This window comes from Plecotus auritus, assembly GCF_963455305.1.
Source record: "Plecotus auritus genome assembly, chromosome: X".
Taxonomy (NCBI): Eukaryota; Metazoa; Chordata; class Mammalia; order Chiroptera; family Vespertilionidae; genus Plecotus; species Plecotus auritus.
Window position 1 is genome coordinate 112,117,876 of NC_137784.1, and position 17,703 is coordinate 112,135,578.

Genomic DNA, 17,703 nt, shown 5'->3' on the forward strand with positions numbered 1-17,703 from the left:
GGGGGCAATTATTCTTTGTGATTGTTTTTTACTTCTTAGGATATATTCCTAGAAGTGGCATCACTGGATCACATAGCATTTCCATTTTTAATTTCTTTGAGGAAACTCCACACAGTTTTCCATAGTGGTTGTACCAGTCTGCATTTTCAACAGTGTACTAGGGTACCTTTTTCTCCACATCCTCACCAGTATGATAGCCATTCTGTCAGGTGTGAGGTGGTACCTCATTGTCATTTTCATCTCGTGGATGATTAGCGATGTTGAGTATTTTTTCATGTCACTTGGTCATTTATATGTCCTCTTTGGAGAAGTTATCTATTCAGGTCTGCTGCCCATTTTTTAACTGGGTTGTCTTTCTTTTGTTTAGTTGCATGAGTACTTTACATATTTTGGAAATTAACCCCTTATCAGATGTATCATTGGCAAGTATGTTCTCCCATAAGTGGGATCCCTTTCAATTTGATGCTGGTTTCTTTTGCTGTGCAGAAGCTTTTTATTTTTTAATATATTTTTATTGATTTTTTTACAGAGAGGAAGGGAGAGGGAGAGTTAGAAACATCGATGAGAAACCTCGATCAGCTGCCTCCTGCACACTCCCCACTGGGCATGTGCCTGCAACCAAGGTACATGCCCTTGACGGGAATCGAACCTAGAACCCTTGAGTCTGCAGGCCAATGCTCTATCCACTGAGCCAAACCGGTTAGGGCGAAGCTTTTTATTTTGATGTAATTCCATTTGTTTACTAGTATTTTCTCCTTTCTCTTACGCTATGAGATGTACCTGTGAGAACTGTGCTATGAGATGTCAGATATTTTGCTACCTACGTTTTCTTCTAGGATTTTTATGGTTTCACAACTTACATTTAAGTATTTTATCCATTTTGAGTATATTCTTGTGTATGGTGTAAGTTGGTGGTCTAATACCTGCCAAATTAAACCAACACCATTTATTGAAGAGGTTTTCTTCACTTTATTGTATGCTCTTACCTCTTTGTCAAATATTAATTGAACATAATGGCTTGGGTGGATTTCTTGGTTCTCTGTTCTGTTTCATTGATCTATATGCCTGTTCTTGTGCCAGTACCAGGCTGTTTTGATTACAGTGGCTTTGTAGTATAACTTTATATCTAGTATTGTGATCCTTCCAACTTTGTTCTTCTTTCTCCAGATTGCTGTGGCTATTTAGGGTCTTTTTTGGTTCCATATGAATTTTTGGAGTATTTTTTCTAGATCTGTGAAATATGCCATTGGTATTTTTATGGGGATTGCACTGAATCTATAGATTGCTTTGTGTAGCATGGACATTTTCATATTAATTCTACCAGGTGTAACTTTTAAGGTGAAATCTTGTCCAGGGTTCTTTAAGGAGCCCAAATTATATCCACTGCCTCTTACTTATCCCAAGGTTTATTTACCTCCTTACAAAGCTCCAAGTGATCAAGCAGGTATGAATTTTCCGTGTAAACCATGGTATTTTTTCTCTACAGACTGTGTTTGCTTAAATATTCAGCAAGTTGACCCTTCTCAACAATGCAGTGCTCTTCCACACAGGGTCATATGAGGGTGTCCTGGAGAGGAAGAACAGGATCACTTGGTTTAATATCAGCTCTTCCAGAACTAGCAGAGGTCACATGGTCCCCATGCACAAGTATCTGAGCTCTTTCTGCATTAAAGTACACTAAGCAAGGAGCTGCTGTGTGAGATTAGATTTATCATTAAGATTTATCTCCAGGTGCTCCTTGACTTCTTCCCCTATAATCAGGTAAGCCAAGTCAACTAATGTCTTTCATGACCCTTAACCTGGCCATTCTGCAGGGCCAGGATAGCTAACATGTGGCACACCTGACAAGCTCGTCCCTTCCTAATGATTCATATAACACGAACTAAGGGGAATAGGATAATCAAATAAAAATTAGCACCTTAAATAAATAGGCTCTGGTGGCAGATCAACCTCTGTTCCAAATCTGCTTCTTGCATTTCTTAACTGTCACCCATTGGGCAAATGACCTAACTTCAAGTCCTTTCAAAAATCTGCAAAACTGGAGCAATTTATACTCTGCAGGAATGCATGAGATAATCAACCTGGCCTGGCCTTATTGCTAGGCACACAGCTCTATCGCACCTTACTGCTTGGTTGAGAGATGACAGGTAAAACTACAAATAATTATTTTTCATTTTACAGTAAATAGTATGTCCCAATAACTGTTTGTTGCTGCTGCTACTTGCTGTAAAGTATTCAGAACTGAAACTGCAAAGTAGTAATTTTTCATTATTTTTAAAAGAAAGGTGAGAGCAAGGGCACTGAAGACCTTTAAAGGCAAATGAAGCAAAAGAGGGTTGAGATCCTAATGTGTATTCAGAAAATCACCCACTGACCATGATTATTTCTTTGTGGCCAACCAGGTCCCAACAGCTCTGAGCCGTGAGTCACCAAGAACAGCATGTTACCATCAGTTTTAGGTTATCTACGGTGATAAAGAAAAGCAAATCCCAGGCAGTGGTAAATCTTAAAAAAAAAATCTATTTGGAATGCATTGTGTGTGTGTGTGTGTGCGTGTGTGTATTTTTTTTTCTTGGCAGGAGACTTACCTTCCTAATTATGTTTCCCTTAGGCTAGCATTAAAATTAGCCTGCATTTCTCAAGCACACACCACTGACAGCAGGGGAAAGGCAGCCCATAAGTAACAGGGTAAGGTCTACCTGTCTACTTGGGATTAAGTGTTTGAAAATACACAAAAATCTCTGTATGTAGATATGATTGTGTACATACACACACACACACACACACACACACACACACACACACAACTTCCAACCCTGTCATGTAGGAAACACAGTATTACAGAGTAGCAAAGAAGCTGTTGCAACATTTCCCCAAAGCCCAGAGAACAAGACCATAAGACCCTTTAGAAAAGTACCTTAGGTCATCACTCCTGGGCTTTATCTTCATTCTTTGACCACACCATCAGCTTTTACCTGGTAGGATTAATGCATGAAAACCTTTTTCCTTCCAACAATACTGTGCTATTTCCAGAATTCCTAATGTTTCTTTAAGAAATGTCAAAAGCAAAGTAAAATGTACATTTAATTCCACATGTGGACACTCATGCTGAGAAATGAATTTCTGTAGATTTTACTGATTATTGCTGAACTTAGGAGTCTCTTGAAACACTGATGAGCAAAAATTCAACCTTACATGAAAACTGAACTTGTATAGTTATTTACATATTCTAATGACTCCTTTACCATTGGACAGATAATTCATGCGGTAACCAAGATCTAGTTGCAAATTTTCCTAATATTAATTACATCTTTATCCTGTGTGACAGTTGATGCTGCTTCAAGGCATTTGGGATTGAGAAAACTTTAAAAGTACTGCATTCTAATAGAATGAGTAAATTCCAGGACACATTTTCTTTGAATCATTCCCAAGCATTAATAGTGGTGTTAATATACTGTATTCTAAGAGTATGCACCCAATTGCTTTGGCCAGCATCTTCTTCACTGGGGACAATATGGAAACAAACTACCAAAAATTAACTTTAACGTGAACAGAGAATGTCCTAATAGTGCACTCTGGGATTATAAAACCATAATGCCAAACTGCTCCTCGTTGAAGTCAATGTTTGTTTCTTGGAAAATTACCTAATCTGTGCAAAATGCGGTAAAAATCCAAAATGTGGTACCATGGAGAAGCCATGCCTTTAAAATAGACATCTGTATCTTTTGGAACCCACCCTCCTCTAAATACTTTTTAAAGTTAAAATAAAAAAATTATAGAGTATAATAGCCTACATTTCATGTAAAAAAGAAAAATATTCATATTTACTTGTATATCTAAAAAGAAACGTTGGAAGAAGATGTATATAAACTACATTGGGTATGGGGATAACTGGGCAGATGAATGGGAAATGTTCACTATATATTGATTTTTAAACCCTGGCAATATATTACCTACTTAAAATCTAAATTAGAAAAGTAAATATTGCTGGTGGACTTGAATTCCTATATTACCATAGGTCATCTTTCACATATTTTCCATATATATAAAAAGGATTTTTAGAAGAAAATATTAAGAGTTTAAAAGTAGAAACTTCTTAATTTATGAAGTGTATCATGGAATGCTGTTAAGTTTTTTCCACTGAGTTCTAAGTTGGAAGAATTTCCTCAGTGCTTTTTTTCCTATTTTAAAAAAGACAGAAAGTCGTATTTGGTAATTTGGCATTTGCTTGAGTGACAACACACTGACACACACACACACACACACACATACACACACACACACACACATACACACACACACACGCTCCTGTAGATATTGTTATTAACATACTATCCTTTAGCTATGCATACTCTGACAACACAAATGGAAAAGTAGAATTTTATGCAGAACCATCTACACTTATTTCTTTTGGTTCTATAATCACAAATGATAAATTTTACTTCATGTATAAACTGTTAGATTTCTAATATGAACTAAAATTAAAAGATGCAAGTCAATTCTTTGCACTTTTTCTTTTATCAAAATAATAGGTGCTAATTACTACTTTTGAAAGAAAATATAAATCTAAGAATCACAAAACATTTTTTCTTAAGAAAGAGAGTGGGTGAAGGGTTTGAAAGAAAAATAATTTAAAAGTGACTTTATAAAACACAAACCCGTCACATGCTATTAACTGAGGCTTTAGAAAAGTCAGTTCTCCTAACATAGCTTTTATTCTACCTCATACTGTGAACTTTTCAGGTTTTAAAATATTCAACTTGCCTTTATTCTTTCTTTTGGTGGGGGGAAAGGGTGAGCCTGCCAGCTGGTAAGAAGCCAAGAGTTATCCAGTCAGACCTGAATGGAAAAATCTACGATTTGTTTATTTCATAGTTCAAGTTCAAAAGCAAGAGACAATTTAAATAATAAAAGAGTAACAGAAAAAAAATACAAAGAAAGAAAACAAATCAGTAAGAGTCCAGAAGAACCTTCAAGAACATTTAATTCGGAAAATGTTATTGGTTTAGAGAACTTGACTGAAAGAAAACAGCTGGGCAGAGTTCAAGGTTTTAAATTAAAAACAATCTAACAAGGTCTATGGGGATAACTCTTTGAGCCACATTTTGGAGACCAGATTCATTTCTACCAAGTAAAAGTAATAGCAGTCTAAGCTAAAAAGGAAATTCCTCACAACTGAGGTAGTTACTAAGTATCAGCACATTTTCCAAGTTCTCACAGGGCAGCTTAGCTATTTACAATCCATTTTTCCTCATACATAAATGGAGTGCCTTTTCAATTTTGTCTTCTGTGAATTGTTTAAAAAAAAAACACTTATACACACCAGCCAGAATATGCCTATTTTATTAACATCATGCTTTAATAAATAACTACTTCTAATAAAATTAAGCCTCTGTTTATAACAGCCCCCAATATTCCATTTTGACCATTCTGCAGAATTTGGTGTAAAAAGTTGAATGAAATGTAGACCCTGAGCTATCAAGTAATTATGTTTAAATATAAAAATAGAGAATTACTCTTACAACTGAAGATTGAACAGTAACACAAACAACCTCTCTGTGGGTTTTAACTTCTGTAGAATTGGTTGGGATCTTAATGGCTGTCTAAAGCAGGAAGAGACTTGCAGAATTTTCTTCTTTACGAGGACTTTTGGGAACTCCTTTTAAAGTGATTTGTTACATTCTCATAGTTTTATGAGCTGTCATTTGGTAAGGACACAAGAAAAAGGTTCGTAAGGGGCCAAGCCAGCTGATAGTCTTCAGCCTGGAACAACAGATACGGCCTATGCCAGTTCACCCATGTGGCTAAGGGTCATCGCTAAGATGTAGTCTTCTCAGGTCTACTCTCTCCACCACCAAAAAAAAAAAAAAACAAGAAAACATGAAAAAAATCTGGACACCTAGATCTCTCCCAAGTGAGTTTTTTGGTTGATGGGGTAGCACACAGCTACGAACCACTGAAAGTAATTTGCCTTTCTGATCAGAGGGTGCTGAGCAAGAAAAACACATAAGACACCTTAGAATTTCTTTAAAAACAAAACAAAACACTGGGATCCCAAAATGAATATAAACACAAATGCACAGACAAAAACTTTGCTTAAGTGTTAATGCTATTCCCTGAGCACAGGCTGTACCCACCCTAATTCTATCCCCCAGACAGCTCCCTCTCTATGGCTGGGTTTGAAATCTGGAACACTGTAACAAGGGGTACCAAATGAGATGTTAGTCACTTATTTCTGCCATTGGGATATCAATTCAAAGAGGGTCAAGTGTGGCCACAAAGATCAGCACACAATGACTTGTTAACTTGACTGGATAAAACAAAACAAAACAAAAAAACAAAACCCACCCCTAAACAAAGTGTGAACATGTGATAACTGGGACACCTTATATGGCCTTATATATTTCTAGGGGAAATGTATCAAGAATCTTTTAAATGGGTTACACTTTAGATGGTTCAAGTGAACCTATATGTGATCTTAGTTTATGCAATTCAACTCAACCAAGATGGGTAGTCTGCAGTCTCTTCCAGTCACCAGCTATAAGTGAAATATAACATTCTTCTTATACTGATGCTTGACTACAACCTGACAAGTAGATTAGAGACCCCTTTGTGCCTTCACATTCTATCCTAACTTAATAATAACAAAATCACCCCCTCTTCTCTCCAGATAAGGCAACTAAAACAACAGGGAATACATGGAAATTTTACTGCTTGTTGGGCTTTTTCTTTTAATAAGATAACGTGATAAATAAAACCTGCTTCTGTACAGCTATTTAATATTTCAGAAATACGTACATGTTACATGCCAAGAAAGGACCCTGGTTTTCTTGTAAGAAACAAGGTGAGATCATAATTGAAGAAAAAACCCCACAAACAAAAACAAACAATAAAGAAAAAGAGAGTGATAAAATCACAAATGCACAACTAACTACAGTTCTGTACCTACACCGCTAGCCACGTTTAACATGATTCTGGGGAAGCAGGAACTTACTTCATGTACAAGTCCCTTTTCCCCACAAAACTGAATGAAAGAACAAGGTCAGAATTTTTTTAACCAGTGGCCACATAGTAAAAACTGTACATTGTTGTCCATTCATTTGAAAAGCAAAGTCACTAGGATGGTATAAAAGTGAAAACTGGTGCCTTTTAACTTTCTGATGATGAACACATTTTCTCTAAGATTGAGAATTATCTCCATTCTCTCTGCATAACCAGAAACAAGATGCAGAAGACAGTGAGGAGGTAGGGCTGTGCCTCAACCCGGGCACCAGCGTGGTTGGCTTTATCATTGGCATTCCTCCCAGAATGGTCAGTTGTGTTAGACTCAAACTCCGAAGGGCACTGCTGATACTCACATCCACTTCCACTTCCTTCTCCACTGCTTTCATCACCTATTAACAAAAAACAGAATAGAGATTTCATTCCACTTGTTCTCATCATAAGGTGTAAAAGAACAATTTGTACTTTAGAACCACAAGTACTTACTGATATCAAAGAAGTCCACATCATTCCCATTGTAAGCATTCTTCATTTTATTGGTCATAACCCGCAAAGCCATGATTTGACGAAGGATCAGTGTGTCCGGTTTACTGGTGTCAACCTGGACCTCCGGGTTACTGATCTGGTTGGCTAATCCATTTCCTGTCACTGCAAATAGGTACCTGAGATAAGAAATGACCCCATTGAGATTATCAGTAAGACAAAAAGCTGCACAAGATCAAAAATTTCTGCCTAGATTTTAGTATTTGCACTGAGTACAATTAATTTCCATTTCTAAGTGAACTTGATTTTTTCCTTTTTCTGGGTATACATCTTGTTTCTCCAACTTGACCATGACCTTTTTGAAAGCTACCCGTTTTGCAGAGGTTGGTGGATCAGAGTAAAGTGCTGAAGTGTGGGTACTTATTTAAGTTACTGAGTGTATAGGGGAGGGATACAGGGCATCATCAAATAAGAGGAAGAATCTAGAGCTTTATGAGGCTAAGCCATTGGGCAAAGGACCACAGGTATTAAATATTTTTTATATGACACTATTGGAACAACTTGATCCCTGGTTGGGGTCCTAAAGCTAGTATATGACTATTATCACAAAGTTTTTCGCCAGTACAAGTAAGTGGGTACCTTCTCAAAACTTCTACAGTAAAACCCATTCCTAAGAAACTCTAGAAGCCTTCCATGTTTTTGCTACCTACCCTAAATTGCTTCTTGATTGACAACTGAGAAAATCCTCCCTGAAGGTTACCTAGGCATTTAGGAAGAGAGAAGATTGCAAATCCATGCAACTAAGGCTAACCTGCTTTTGCCTTTTCCATTCCAGCAGTCATCCTCATTGCCATTTCCTGCAGCCATCCTCTCATCATTGCAAACGTTGCTCGGAAGAGAGGACCAGAACTTCTTAGCCTGTTTCAGTTTCTCCTTGACATCAGTAACCTAATTAAGAAAAACAAAATCACTCAAATAAATTAAAAGTCGAAATATTCGGAAGGAGCTGAGCTGCCTGGATCCATTGTCCACTTACCTCTTCATTGCAACTATCATCTGAGGCTCATCAGATTCCATACCCTGTAGATACAATAAGACACAGTCTCTTCCCACAAGACTTTTATGCTCAAGCTCAAGCTTATATATTGTCCACTCTGTGACACTTGCCTTTCCCTGCTCTCCGTCCCCTCCTCTATGTTCTTTCCTACTCTATATTTGAAGCACATTGCTGTATACTAGTATAATGCAGTCTTGCTTACATTTTCTTATCCTTCTCCCAGCCTATCATTAACTATACATCACCTTAGTTAGTAAGCTAGAATGTCTGCATTTCCCTCTCTTTTGGGGCTTTTTCAGCATAAGGACTTATCTTATTCTCTGAGCCACCTTGTAAATACCACAGTAGTGATAGGTTCATAGTAGATGCTTAGTAAATACATGGTGAAACAACGTGGGGGAGGGAGTTGAAATAAGACTTATTGCATCACATTTTCTAGACTACATATGAACTTTCTCAGCTAGAAATGAACGAGGAAGATTTACTGACACATTCAATTTGCTTGAAAAGTTTCGCCTGAAAGACCCACACTTGTAAGCCTTCCAACTAAAAATGTATTTTGAACAAATATTTTCATTTTTTGGTCATTAAACATGGCCATTCCTGACAAAGTGCTTACCAGTTGGTCCAAACTAGTGCCAGCTGCTGTGGTTGGGCGTTCCTCAGGGTGATATGGTCTGAAGCGAGCACTAAAGGCACTTTCAGAAATGGAACGGGAAATGCGTCCGGCTGGGAGGGGCTTCGGGGGTCCACATCCCTGAAAAACCTGCATTGGAGCAGCATGATCATATTAGGGAAGTCACATCACAAACTGGAGGGGCCCTCTGGGCTCCCTTTTCCAACATCCTGCCTTCATTACCTTCTGAGACACTTGCACACTATTGTCCTGCATGTTCATAATGGCATCAGAAATCTTCACGTCGATGGGATCCATGACTGATTCAATGTTGAAAGGGCCCTCTAGCCTCTCCGCCACCATTAGCATTGCATCTAACATGAGGTTTGGGGAAGAATAATACAGCATAAAAAGTAAATAATTAGTTCACCATAGGTAATTAGTCTGATTATTTTTTTAATATATTTTATTGATTTTTTTACAGAGAGGAATGGAGAGAGATAGAGAGTTAGAAACATCGATGAGAGAGAAACATCAATCAGCTGCCTCCTGCACACCTCCTACTGGGGATGTGCCCGCAACCAAGGTACATGCCCTTGACTGGAATCGAACCTGGGACCTTTCAGTTCGCAGGCCGACACTCTATCCACTGAGCCAAACCGGTTAGGGCTAGTCTGATTATTTTACTGTTTCCAGTGGGAGGAGGGGGAAGGCACACATCATAATTAATTAATGTTTTTATATCTATTTCTATTATGCCAAACTGTACTAAGTCACTATGTATTGCCAGCTCCCTAAAGTATGAAGTGGCCAGATGAATGCTTCATTCTCCAGCAAGGAAAACCAATCAGGAATCTTCCATTATACTGATTTTTCATTTCTCCATGTGTCAGTGGCTGTCACTGTAAGGCTCTGAGCTAGCTCCCAGCTGACAAACCAAAAGCTGGAGGCAGAATAACATGCCAGCTCTCCCAGATTTCCTAGGATCTTTTCCTTTCAGGTTCCATTTATAAGAGTCAAAATATATATATCACTTAAAATCCTGGCATACCAACATGTAATTTTTTTTTTTTTAGGAAACCCTTCCAGATGCCTGAGAAAATACAAATAGAAGTATTCCTCCGAATTCTAATGACTTTAAAGAAAGAAATTTTGAAAAATACAATTTTTGGAATAAGAAAAACTTCCCACTCATTTCAAATATAAGGGCCTTGATTTATTTTATAACAAAAGATGTACCTCTCTGGATGAAAACAGCACAAGAGGCAGTGCACACAAACCACATACTCATAGCATATCTTCACTGATTACTCAAGTCACTTTTACATATTGGCAGAGTCTGGAATGTTTTAGCACACATTGAATCTCTTAAACAAAATATGCTGTACTTGTTTTCTAGCCAGGCATGTTTGTTGGGATTATGAGATTTCGTATTTTGGCCTGATACTTATTGTGCAAAATTAAATTAAATTGAAAACGTAATCATGTTCTCTCCACTTTATACTCTAGTGCTTAAACCATGGCAGGAAAGGACAGTAAGGCCCACATTATCCACAACCTTTAGGTAGTCCAAGGACAGGGGTTAATTTCCAGAAGATTGTCTGTGTCCTCAAAGAACACTGTAGGCCACAGCTGAACTTCTACCTAAGCTTTCTAGTGAAAAGGAGTTTCAGCATCAGCATATCAATGAAATCAAATTTGGTCATCAACCTTTCACCTTCAACCTAGAACAAATGCAACACGGCATTTTAAAGCACAGGGTCATTTCTCTAAACTACAATTCCGATGTCACAAACCACAAATAGATTTCTGTGAAATGCAATTTTTTTACAAGTAATAACAAATGAAGTTTCAGGTTGCATTGTGGTAAGCACCAATAAAATGACGCTTCCAACCTCTAAGTAAAGCCTGCCAGCATGAATATACCATTGTACTAGTGGAGAGAAAAAATGCTTTTGATGTGTTAGCAAAAGGAGACTTTTGTAAACAAGTGGAGCACAACTTAAATGTGTTCATCATTGTCAAAGCAGCAGGGCTACCACGTACAGAAAGCACATTCCTTCATAGCTGAGAAGTCAGCTCTTGCTCCAAATAAAAATATTATGAAGACAGATAATAAACATCCAAAAATGCAGAATTTAAACAACAGAAAACAGTGCATTTTGTAACTACTTATTCCCCTAGTGGCGAGGAAAGGCCAGATCACTAATGTGTTTGTTAAAGACTGAAAAGAAACATAAACCCCAATTCACTGGCTGTTTGGCGTCTTTGTAAACTCTGAGCCTGCCATACACAAGGGCCTGGGAATGGAGAGTGAAGCTGGGCCTTTGTTGGGGCCGGTGCCATGGCGTTGTGTGTTGCGAGGCTGAAGAATGCGAATAAGGGCGAATTCTCCTTGTGGCCTGTAGCCCAGGAGCCAAAGCTGCCCCAAACCCCTGAGGAAAGTCATGATTGGTTATCATCTGGGCTCTTCCTTGCAGCAGCCAGCCCTGACTAGAAGCACCAATCTCAGTCCAAGGGTGGTTGGTTTGGAGTTTTGGTTTTCTTCTGGTTGAACTAGGCCACAGGTCTCATTTACAGGATACTTGATTGTCTGCCTCCTGTCAGGAATCGGCTGGTGTCTCCACCAGTAATCCAAATATCCCAATATGAAATTCCCGCTGGCAGCAACACGTGACATTAATAAGGTTGGTTAGAAGTCCAACAATGTTAATACTAATACAGTATGTGATGGAGGACAAGTGGCACCTAAGCATAATTTATGACTCTCCAGAAACTGACTTTTTTGGTTGGAGGTGGAGAGAAGGAAGAGTATTCAAACTGAAGGTTTCATAGAATGAATCTCTTACAAAACCAGTCTAAGGTATTTCAAAAATTTGGATCCACCTTGATAAAGGCTGATGATACTTTAATAGATGCAGTTAAAGAGAGGAAAGGAAGGGCATGACAACCAGAAGGCAGATTTGGAAAACTTATTCTTAGTCTCTTAAAGGGTCTAGTCCAGTGGTTCCCAACCTTTTTGGCCATGCCCCACCTAAGCATCTCTAAAATCCTGATGCTTCCCCATGACATATAATTCTTATTATTCAAAAAGTGAACTCCTGCCCTGACCGGTTTGGCTCAGTGGATAGAGCGTTGGCCTGTGGACTCAAGGGTCCTGGGTTCAATTCCGGTCAAAGGCACATGCCCGGGTTGCAGGCTCGATCCCCAGTAGGGGGCGTGCAGGAGGCAGCCAATCAATGATTCTCTCTCATCATTGATGTTTCTCTCTCTCTCTCTGATAGCAATAAAATAAATTTTTTAAAAAAGTGAACTCCTATTCATGTCGAAGAAGCCTAAAAGGCCATTAACTTGGTCTAAACAAACATCCAAAGAACATGGCATCCATGAAAGAGAAAAATAAAAGAACGAAAGGACAGTTGAAGAACTGAGTAAGAAATCACTAAAAAATTGTTTAAAAAATAATAGCATGAAGTGATATGAAAAATAGCAAATAAAGTTTCAAAACATAGAATAGAGAACTGAAATGCATAAATGTCACAATATATATTTATATGCTGTCTATGAGGCCCCTAGAACTATAAGAAATGCAAAAAATTCACGGTTAATAACTCATTCTCGAATTGCCCCCCTGTGGTGCGTGTGCCCCATGTTGGGAACCACTGGTCTAGTCCAACTGCAGGATTTCAGCACTCAGGATCTCAGCACTGAGTTGCTCCCCGCCCCAGCAACAAAGCCATCCCTCCTCGCTAGGGAAAGTGATTCCTTTTGCACTGGCCTCACGACTAGACTGGAAGAACAAAAGGCAGTTTCCAGACTGAACCCCAAGATCTGATTTAAAGAAGTGGGAGGAAAAAAAAACAACCTTTGACCATTCATTAACTGCAATCATATAAAGGGGAAAGAAAAATTCCTTACAAAGAAAAAAAACCTTACAGCATGTATGGCAGAGGCATGTAAATTGGAGCTGAATTCTGCAACCACAGAGCAAATTAATTAGACCCTTGTGAAAATTCATGAAAAAGCACCAGAGATTAACAATGTCTATTATTCTTGGCCTTTTATATCAGCTTGTTAAAATAAAGAGTAAAATACCCATTAAACATAAAGTTTAAATATAATTATACACCTCAGCCCTCCAAAAAGTATCATTTAAAATAACTGAGGAAAATTAACTCAGAAATTCTACCAATTTCTACTTGGGTTTAGTTTTATTTCTTGAAAGATAACAAATGTAATTTTTAAAACACACAACAAGAACTTAAGTCCTCCTTGTTTTAGGTTACCTTATTGAGAATATTTATTAAGCAAGCCAAGTATGGTTTTGATTTCATATGAACCTGCAAACTGTTGGAAATATATGTATAAAAATTTGTATTTTAATACAGGATATGAGTTATAGTTTTGGACAGAATATTAGGATAATAGGATAGTGCAAATGGCATGCCCTTCTGCACCTTATTATTGATGTGTCTGTAGAAAAGTTAGCAAAACTAGATCACTGTCACCATACATTTTTTGTACCATACGGCAAATTCTATTCCTTTTGCCCAGAGAACTAGTGGGCTAGAAGTTATAGGGGAAAGTGAAAAGGCTACCAACTTAAAACAAATAAATGCAGCAAAAATAAATTGCAAACTTGACATTTGGGTATGGGGTGACAGTGGGATTAAAAAAGGAGAAAGAAAAAAACATCAACTTTAGATCTGCAAGTTCCATGGGCTTTTATTTCCATTTGGAATATTTTAAAGCAACACTCTCTCCCATGCTTCATTCTGGGCATGATGTGCCATTTGTGAGTGTATGTCTTTGCTAGTCTTACACATTCCCTTTCATGGGATACTGCTTTTCTGTGCATAGAAGATTTTTTTCAGGTCTTCTAGCTTTGAGCTATTTAGGCTACAATTGTGCTGAAGTGCTTAATATTCACATCTTTTTTTTCCTGTGTCAGTGTTAGCAAGAATCTGTTGGAGCCAATTTACTGATGCACTTTCAAACAGAGTTAAAATGATAATTAGCTCTCATGCAGACTAAAAAGCATTCCCCACTCCACAAAAAAAAAGCCAGCACATTGCATACATGTTCCCATGATGTGGACAAATAAGTGAAAAATAGATGCTTATAAAAATACTCAAATTCTGCTATTATGCAAAGGTGACTGGGGATGGAAAAAAATCTGAGTCTGTTTGTATGAGCTATTAGTATGTGTATGTGGGCCAACTAAACCCTCAGTATTAGGAGCTTCAACACTGATGCTTCAGGACTAACATGTGTATTTGGTAGGCATCAAGGGAGTCAATGAGTGGACATTTAAATCATCCTTCATTTATCCTTCCCTACAAATCATAATTAACCCTCTTAGAAACTGGCCACTTCACTACAGTGCTGTCTGGGTTCCAGTAATGGTTTTGTAGGTTTTAAGTATATGCAAGAATATTTACCTCTAATATTATCAAGGTAAACATTTTTTCCATCTCACCAGAGTAGCCTGTCATTGTTAAATCCTCTATAGAAAGAGAACCCCCTAAATTTCTATAGTCATATTTCACTTGATCCAAATATCCAATGGGTATCTGGCCAGTATGAAGATTTGGTTGCAGTGTAACAGATACAATATTTTCAGTACCACTTTTGCAGCACAGTGGTGACTGTAAACTAGCATCTACATGGATACTAGCCCATGATGCATTACCCAAACTGACCTTTGGGGGAAAATGTCAAAAAGCCATTTTCTCATTATTAAAACTTTAGTATTCACTGTGTCAAATGTCTTCGGAAATGCCACTATTAGTTCAAGGGAACATGTACTTGTAGAATAGTATGAACTTTGAGTAGAGTTAAAATTGGCAAACATTAAATAACAAATAGAAATTTCATAGCTGACAATTGCAATACTCCTTGTGGTAGGAAGCTGAACTATTTCCAGCGACACAAATACAATAACTGCTTGCTCACCTATGAAATTGTTCCACTCAGAATCAAGATCTCCTTGGTTGGCCAAACAGCCTCTCATGATGTTCGAGCAGTAGTTGTAACATGGCTTCACAGTCACTAGACCCTGGCAGTGGGAGCAGTAAATCATCTTCAACAAGGCTTGGGTACACTGGGCTGTGGGAGTTACCTGATTTGGGAGAAGAAAGAAACAGTGTTGGGAGCAAAGATAGACACAGAAGTTGCAAGTTTATCAATATAACCTTGAAGGCTTGGCCATGACTTTAACTTAAGAATGAGTTGTGATGGATCACATTTAGCAGGCCTGGCCTGCTTCCTGAAGAGGTAACATAGAGCAAGGTTAGATAAAAAAGAAGGTGTGTGCTGGGAAGAAGTATTGGGGGAAGATAGGGATTAACACTGCATTACCTTAAATAACCAAGCTCCATGTAACTCCCTGTAAACTCTCACTCCTCCTTCCTGTCTCTCAATCTCTGTCAGTCACATATGCACTCTCACCCACATTAAATGACTCAATTATTTCAAAGTTCTTTTACAAATATCTTTCCAGGATCATCCATGAGATGCAGTAGTACAGGCTCCTTTACCTGTCCACTGTGCATGGCTTGCTATTATGGCCTCTACCATCACTGTGTTTGCCTTGCCAGACTAGAAAACAAGCACACCTTTCTTTTCAAAAACTGCCTTTGAAATTTAACTCACTAATCAAGGTTTAGAAGGGTACCCTTGTATGTACTCCATTCTATACCTATAGCTGTGCAGAAGGCAACATTAATGTAATCTACAGGGAAGAATATGAATACATTTAAACTTGCAGTTATGTGAGGGCCTTCCAAAGCTTGGGAGCAATAAAGCAGAGTCCTCAGGGAACACCTGATGAAAAAGGTGGGACTGCAGTTAAATTTTGAAGAAGGGATTGGATTTAAGTTATCAGGAAGAACATGCAAATTGAAAGCATTAAATGAACAAAAGCTGTAGGAGAATGTATCAAGCATATCGTGGCATCTTAGAATGGGGTTGAGGAATTGTGGGAAATAAGGTTGGATACATAGGAAGGAGTGTATGCGTGGACAGAATTTAAAGGGGCTTTAACATCAGGCATAATCAGGCAACATATAGACAGGACTACTAAAAGTTCATGAGGAAGGGGAAGAGCTAGGGTGAAAGCAGTACTAAAGTAGATTGGACTGGCCATCCTCTGCAGAGAAATGAGACTTAGTTTCATCTTCCTACTTTCATAAGGTGAAATTATCTTGGGCATGGAATTGCTGATACCATCCATCCTGTCACTCATTTCCATCAATGCTTAGAAAGGATCCTGGCTAGGTATCACAGACTGGCTGCTAACCAAATGTTCTGGTCTTCCCATTCTCTCTGCCCCGCCCTCCTCTTTTGGAGTCAGTATCAGAGGATTAGTGCATTCCTCTCTATCAGTACCAACAGTTCTGCAAACACAGACTTTTGAAAGCAGATACCACTGCAGAGAACAGATGCAGGGATACCGGGCTGTCCAACAGTGCACTTCACCTGCTTGGGGTGTGATGTTGCATACCACTTATCAACAGTACCCTGAGGAACAGAAGAAAAACATACCCCCTCTTATCGCAAACAGCCTAGAAGAGGGGGAGAAAACATCCAACAACATGGTAATTATATACACTAAAGTCAACATTCCCTATGAAGAAGTAGGATTTTTCCCGTAATTTTAACCAGTCCCAAATGTTTTCCTAGGTACTAAGTTAGTCTTTTTGACTATATATTGCTATAAAATCTTGGCTAACCAATACCCTAGAGGAGAGGCCATTCAATATAGCTAGGTTTTCTGGATAGCTTTAAGTTCATTCCTTTAAATAAGTCACATATAGTTAAGACTTTGATACTTGTCCACCCCCTCATTTTACAGATGAGCAAAAACGCCCGGAAAGAGGAGGTAGCTGGAGAATCATAGAAGTCATGGAGTTGGAAGGGGCCTTAGAGATGAGAGTACAGCTCTCACATTTAAGGGATAAGAAAACCAAGGCCAAAGAGATGAATCGACTTGCTGACAGCCACCCTGATACATTTGATTATAGTACTGCACCTTATCAAACCTTTGGGATGAAATGATTTCCCAGACGTATCATGTTTCCCTGCCTTTTTAAACAGAATATATTAAACTCTAATAGTAGACATCAGTTGTTTTCTTCTTTATCTTAGTTAGGTTCAGGTTCCACATTGGTGAGACTACTAAATAGCTGGATTTTAGAGAGGTAAAGAGTTATTATGTAAATACCTAAGAAAAATCATACAATGGCACATGGAATTTATTGAATATTATGCTTAAAAGGAAACAATACCCTAGTAAGAAGAAATGTAGAAGGCCAAAGTGTCAACAAATAGTTACTGAGTACCTACTATGTGCCAGGGATTATTCTGGAATATATTTGTGATCAGATAACAAGGCAAGTAGGAATTTCTACTTTAGAATATGTAACCTGTTCTAGAAAATGTGAAGAAATTCCAAAATAGTATAGGCCTTTAGGAAATAAACAAAAAAAATTTAAATCCAATAGTTACATTCCAGAAACATTTTTTCAAATGTCCTTTTCTTTTT

General features: G+C 38.1%; 1 protein-coding gene across 2 annotated transcripts in view; it reads right to left on the reverse strand.

The window, feature by feature from the left end:
* Positions 1-17,703, reverse strand: part of GPC4 (glypican 4) — a 140,725-nt gene that overhangs the window by 13,514 nt on the left and 109,508 nt on the right. Inside the window, exons 4-9 of one of the 2 annotated variants that reach the window (XM_080652656.1) lie at positions 15,114-15,279; positions 9,402-9,532; positions 9,162-9,308; positions 8,297-8,433; positions 7,489-7,664; positions 7,359-7,394 (exon numbers count right to left, since the gene is read on the reverse strand). In XM_080652656.1, the coding sequence (XP_080508782.1) occupies positions 7,359-7,394; positions 7,489-7,664; positions 8,297-8,433; positions 9,162-9,308; positions 9,402-9,532; positions 15,114-15,279 (793 nt within the window). Of the gene's footprint in view, positions 1-4,841; positions 7,395-7,488; positions 7,665-8,296; positions 8,434-9,161; positions 9,309-9,401; positions 9,533-15,113; positions 15,280-17,703 lie in introns of those variants that run through there. The other variant, XM_080652655.1, reaches the window with a different exon arrangement.